We start from the raw sequence: 6852 nt of genomic DNA, 5'->3' as shown, positions 1-6852 counted from the left end.
GCCTTGGATCATAAACGTTCGATGTATCATTTTAATGATAATTCTCTTAATAAACAGAGAACACGTATGAATACGTGACAAAACACCGTTTCTACAGATTCCCGGTGATGGAACGTGTGTTTTATGATACGCCAAAGGCGTTCCAACTATTTCATGCGCTTGTGAAACGATTTACTAGAATTCCGGTTTTACGATTGTCCAAAATTTTGAGAGAAATTAATGAGATTTTCACGAATTGAGATCGAATGACTTTCATAGATCGACCTGTTCTGGCCTATTAGCCTCTTTCTGAACAAGAATCATCTTAAATAGATGATATTTATAAGTTATTGCATAAGTGGCGAAATAAACTTTTGACAAACAACTTAAAACTCAGTAAAAACCGTTTTTACGGATTCTAGGCGATGGAATGTGTGTTTTATCATACAGCAAAGGCGGTCCAATGATTTCATTCGCTTGCGAAACGATATTAATTAAATGAGTTTTGTTATCTTTCGTGTTCCGTTTTTTTCCCATGTTTTTCAATGATTTTTAGGAAGATTAATTTATAAAAAGGAAAATTGAGACTGGGAACTGATTTATATTTGTAGCCGAAAATGTGTCTTCTTAATTTCATTCACAACAGTTGCAGGAAATCCTATTTTATTTTTGTTTATTAAAAATATATTCGATCAATAAATAAATAAAATTTCATTTATATATTTTTTGTTTTCATAAGTTTACATTTTTTATTCTTACAATACAATTACAAATGGCATGCGACTAGCACATGCTTTAACAAGAAAACATTCGGATATTTATTTGAGACTACAATCTGTTCGAAACTAATTTAATTACATTCAATAAATTTAATTTGCACGAAATTTAGCTTGCTTTTCTAGGCAACAATTAGACAAGTCTGTTAATTAATTTCCTCTGAATTCTCGGGTTTTTGGATTACAATTGTGAGTACCGAAAAGCGACAATCTACAGTGGAACCTCCTTTGGTGGAAACACACTTGGTCTTGAGACGTTCCTTCATATCTTCCCTGCATTCTTTCTGGACATCAATTGGCATTTTATTTACACATGGATTAACAGACATCACCAAATCTGCAATGGAAAATATTTGAATTTCGAATACTCTGATTTATCTATTTTTGTTATTCTTATTCGTGGTCACGTAATGATGACCTTTTAAAAAATCTTACCAACTAGAGTGTCCAAACTTGGATAGGTGAATGTATTCCATTTGTTAACACAGTACTCTACTTTGAATTTGGCTGCAATTAGATCTTTCTTCATCACCTCGTCAGCATCTGCACAACCCTGGTGAGGAGGTGTCCACTTCTCTGAGCCCTGAATAAATTTCAAATTTCAAATGAACTCATAAAAGAAGAAAGACATTTTCATGGAATATTTTGCGGTAAGTTGGCCGTGTCCAAAGTACGAAAGTCTTATTTTTACTGAATGTGAAATCCATTGAAAAATGAGAAAGATTTAAGAAGCGAATGCCTATGAATATTACCTGCATGTATGGTGCAAATCTTGGATCTTTTTCCTGTTCCAGATACATATCATATATCGCGTTATGGGAAATGGTTAAAATAATGGCTTTACCCCCTGGTCGAAGAAGTTTGTAGATGTTCTGTAATGCTTTCTGTGTATTCTTACACCAGTGGAGAGCATAGAACGAAACTGCATGATCAAATTGTTCGATCAAGTTTTTTGGTAGCTCAGACGTTTGCATATCTAACTCAAGGAATGATAGTTTATCATCAACTGCGTAATGCTCTTTCGCATACTCAATCATTTCTGGGGATATATCAGCACCTACATATTTAAACATGAAAGGAAGTCATATACTTATGATGGAAATCATTTGCCACTAAAACTTTGTCAAACAGTATTTTTTCCAATTTGCAATATTTACCAACAATAACAGCCTCCCTGCCGACACATGGGACAAGTACATCTCTTGTGGTATTTCCAGGACCGCAGCCTATATCGATAATTCGACCATTCATGTTCCTGAACTCCTCCGAAAATTGGCCGATCAATTCCAATATGTTACGATTCAGGGTAGCATTCGTTGCAGCGTATTCATTTGGTTGATTCATCTCTGAATGATTCAATCAACGATTAATAAAGATGCTCGATGAACCAATCAACCTTTTCACCACACACAAATACAAATACTTATTGATTTTATTCTGATGAGCAATCGAAATATTATTCTATCTGAAAAATAAAAATATGATGAAAAAAGTATGGAAGGGCTAAGTTCGGGTGTCACCGAACATTTTATACTCTCGCATGGTAAAGTGATAATCGAGATTTCATAATACGCCATTTACATATTTTTCAAATACCGTATTTTTATAAACTTTTATTCCGCTATCATCATTGGTTCCTAATGTTTATACTCGTATTATACAGAGAAGGCATCAGATGGAATTCAAAATAGCTTTATATTGGAAGAAGGCGTGGTTGTGAACCGATTTCACCCATATTTCGTGCATGTCATCAGGGTGTTAAGAAAATATTATATACCGAATTTCATTGAAATCGGTCTAGTAGCTCCTGAGATATGGTTCTTGGTCCATAAGTGGGCGGCGCCACGCCCATTTTCAATTTTTAAAAACAGCCTGGGTGCAGCTTCCTTCTGCCACTTCTTCCGTAAAATTTAGTGTTTCTGACGTTTTTTGTTAGTCGGTTAACGCACTTTTAGTGATTTTGAACATAACCTTTGTATGGGAGGTGGGCGTGGTTATTATCCGATTTTTTCCATTTTTGAAATGTATATGGAAATGCCTGAAGACAACGACTTTGTAGACTTTGGTTGACATAGCTATAGTAGTTTCCGAGATATGTACAAAAAACTTAGTAGGGAGCGGGGCCACGCCCACTTTTCCAAAACAATTGCGTCCTAATATGCCCCTCCGTGATGCAATCCTTTGTGCCAAATTTCACTTTAATATCTTTATTTATGGCTTAGTTATGACATTGTTTTATCTTTTTTCATTTTTTTTCTATTATTTCTTTTTTTTATTCGCCATTTTGTGGGCGTGGCAGTGGGCCGATTTTGCCCATCTTCGAACTTAACCTTCTTATGGAGCCAAGGAATACGTGTACCAAGTTTCATCATGATATCTCAATTTTTACTCAAGTTACAGCTTGCACGGACGGACGGACAGACGGACGGACGGACAGACAGACATCCGGATTTCGACTCTACTCGTCACCCTGATCACTTTGGTATATATAACCCTATATCTGACTCTTTTAGTTTTAGGACTTACAAACAACCGTTATGTGAACAAAACTATAATACTCTCCTTAGCAACATTGTTGCGAGAGTATAAAAAGAAAGTTTTCTGTGAGATTGTATTTCAAATCTAATTTTATTTTTGTTGAGCAGCTCCTTTTATACAAAACTCTTAGCCTATGTTTTTAAATTACTTATCTATTGCATTTCTATTTGTTTGTTTATGTAAGTATGTAAGTTATCACAGCTAGCATAGCTAACAAATTATACAACAACAAAGTTGTCGTAGCTAGTAAAATATACTGACAAAAATGTTGCAACTATAAACAGAAATTCAATTCAGCAATATTCTGCAAATAAGCAATATCATTGTTGCTCAATAAAGTTGATTTCCAAAATTTACAACAACAGCATATTTCGTCGGCACTAAACCAGAGCGGAAGCCGTGCCGCCGCAATGTAGGCCGTTTCTCGACCAAACTGAGGTTTGCTGTTTTGCTATAATTATTGCTTACGTTATCATTATAGAGTATATAGAAATAAGTACTAGTAAGTAAGAATTCGTACATATGCAAGTTGATAGTAAATAAGCAAAATTTTGTATAAAAGAAATGTAAAAGCATATAAAATCTGCAGTTTGCCAAACAATAAAGAACCTTAAAACTGCTATGTTGATATTTTCTTCGTCATCATATTAAGCATGTTTTACATATTATTTTTGCAAATACATGCAAGTGTATGTAGATATGTGGATATGCTGAAGTAAGTTTGGTGAAACGGTACAACAAAAAATACTGGGATATGAGTACGTTAATCAACGCTGAGCGAAATACATTCAAAACACACTGCAAGTAAATGAATAAGAAATCAAATGTATGAAGCGTCAAAAGCAAAACAAATACAGTAGAATCCGTTTATTATGACATCGAAAGGAATTGACAAACACGTCATAATAAGCGGGCGTCATACAAAGCGTTTTGTGAAATGAAAAACTTTTTTTATGCAAATATGTATGTACTTAAGTATTTTAATACAGAAACATTGTAATTAAATATGTATACATCAAATCAAAATCAAAATTGCACGTAATCAGCACATTATACCACATAGAAGTGTATTTTTTACTGTTAGTAATCTGTAATTTTTGTCTGCTTTTGTTTTTTTATTTTATTGTAAAAACAGTCTCTAATACTATTGTGTATAGAAGGCATAACTATGGTCAAATTATCATTTTCAATATTGCTGTGAACAAATCGTAATAATAATTCTGCAGCTTTTAAGGCCTCTTCTGCGGTAGGTAATGGTTCTTCCTCGACTTCCTCTTCCCCAACACTTTCGAGTTGTTTCTTAGCACTAATGTTCTGTACGATATTTTCATCGGTGGGTTCTTCGGATGTGAGGAGAGCGCTATCGACGCACAGTGAGACAGCCCAATAGTAACCGCGGCAAAAAATGGTTTTTGACGTGTCGTCCAATTTAGATGAAATTTTCACAGTATATTAACAGATATATGAGTAACAATTCCCTGAAATTTCAGCCTCATAACTTCATTACTTTTTGGTCTAGAGCAAGTCAAAGTTGAGGTATGCCAACGCGCTTGAAATATGTTAGTTCAATATGTAATAATCAAAAGCTCATTAAAATAAAAAAAACATAATAAATGTAACTTTAAAGTATTTTTTTAATTCATTTAGTTATTGTGGAATGGGTAAATGAAAAAATAAATTTAAAGAAAAAAATAGAATTTTTTTTTCTTAACAACAGAATTGTGGTGCAAAAATTGAACATTTTGCATTTTCAATGGCCTAGGAAATATAGAGCAGCCTCTCGCCCTAGGTGAAGACTTATACCAAATGAAAGTTTGAAATCTCAGTTTTAATTTAAAGTAGAGGACATATAGCAAAAGTTTGCAAAAGCACATTAATGCAATAGCATGTTTACAACTTTTTACTTTTATTTTTTTTAACTGTTTACTATTCATTTATTGTGCAAGAGAATAGTAATAAATTACATTTGTTTTTTGTTAGTTATTCAGAATTATGCTTTAAAGATCATTTATGTTTTAATAAAAATGTTCTTGTTTACATAAATTTTATTTACGTTATTAATTTGATAGATAATTTTGTTGAAGGTCATTGACTTTGGGTTAGATAGTTGCATAATTTTTAATTTAAATTGATAGTGCAAGATATTGTTCTTATCTAAGTTGTGTTATTATCACTTTCTAATGTGATTAGTTTAATTGTTATATTGTAGTGCCGCTTGTCGCCTGGCAGAAAAATAGAAAATAGTCGATGTGGTGAAACAAGGCATGGGAACAACCAATGATGGTAATGTCTCTAGAAGATTTTTTGAAGATCCAGAAATAACCGCTGACATAACTGGTGTAAATGTAGACTTAATTCATCGCTATAACATTATATTAAATACTATAAATAGTTTTAACAAGTAAGGAAGGGCTAAGTTCGGGTGTCACCGAACATTTTATACTCTCGCATGGTAAAGTGATAATCGAGATTTCATAATACGTCATTTACATATTTTTCAAATACCGTATTTTTGTAAAGTTTTATTCCGCTATCATCATTGGTTCCTAATGTTTATACTCGTATTATACAGAGAAGGCATCAGATGGAATTCAAAATAGCTTTATATTGGAAGAAGGCGTGGTTGCGAACCGATTTCACCCATATTTCGTACATGTCATCAGGGTGTTAAGAAAATATTATATACCGAATTTCATTGAAATCGGTCTAGTAGCTCCTGAGATATGGTTCTTGGTCCATATGGGCGGCGCCACGCCCATTTTCAATTTTTAAAAAAGCCTGGGTGCAGCTTCCTTCTGCCACTTCTTCCGTAAAATTTAGTGTTTCTGACGTTTTTTGTTAGTCGGTTATGGCACTTTTAGTGATTTTGAACATAACCTTTGTATGGGAGGTGGGCGTGGTTATTATCCGATTTCTTCCATTTTTGAACTGTACATGGAAATGCCTGAAGGAAACGACTCTGTAGACTTTTATTGACATAGCTATAGTAGTTTCCGAGATATGTACAAAAAACTTAGTAGGGGGCGGGGCCACGCCCACTTTTCCAAAACAATTGGGTCCAAATATGCCCTAATGCGATCCTTTGTGCCAAACATCACTTTAATATCGTTATTTATGGCTTAGTTATGACACTTTATAGGTTTTCGGTTTCCGCCATTTTGTGGGCGTGGCAGTTGGCCGATTTTGCCCATCTTCGAACTTAACCTTCTTATGGAGCCAAGGAATACGTGTACCAAGTTTCATCATGATATCTCAATTTTTACTCAAGTTACAGCTTGCACGGACGGACGGACAGACGGACGGACAGACGGACGGACAGACAGACATCCGGATTTCGACTCTACTCGTCGCCCTGATCACTTTGGTATATATAACCCTATATCTGACTCTTTTAGTTTTAGGACTTACAAACAACCGTTATGTGAACAAAACTATAATACTCTCGTTAGCAACATTGTTGCGAGAGTATAAAAATATAGATGTTGGTAAATTCCATACGTATTGCATGGACACTGCAAAATTATATGTAGAGCTTTATGGCTGGTACTACATGCCTATC

The 6852-nt window shown here is 34.2% G+C and overlaps 1 protein-coding gene across 1 annotated transcript; it reads right to left on the bottom strand.

Moving 5' to 3' along the window:
* Positions 1–764: 764 nt before the first annotated feature.
* Positions 765–2146, bottom strand: LOC126766472 (juvenile hormone acid O-methyltransferase-like). Its single transcript, XM_050484247.1, has 4 exons — positions 1913–2146; positions 1508–1812; positions 1191–1338; positions 765–1092 (listed from the first exon to the last, which is right to left on the bottom strand). Exons 1-4 carry the CDS (start codon positions 2097–2099, stop codon positions 902–904), a joined length of 831 nt encoding a protein of 276 aa, XP_050340204.1. The 5' UTR covers positions 2100–2146; the 3' UTR covers positions 765–901.
* Between the last annotated feature and the right edge of the window lie 4706 nt (positions 2147–6852).

The sequence above is a fragment of the Bactrocera neohumeralis genome, unplaced genomic scaffold (assembly GCF_024586455.1).
Source record: "Bactrocera neohumeralis isolate Rockhampton unplaced genomic scaffold, APGP_CSIRO_Bneo_wtdbg2-racon-allhic-juicebox.fasta_v2 ctg1359, whole genome shotgun sequence".
Lineage (NCBI taxonomy): Eukaryota > Metazoa > Arthropoda > Insecta > Diptera > Tephritidae > Bactrocera > Bactrocera neohumeralis.
The sequence above is the reverse complement of the archived record's forward strand: the minus strand, read 5'-3'. Positions and strand labels throughout refer to the sequence as shown.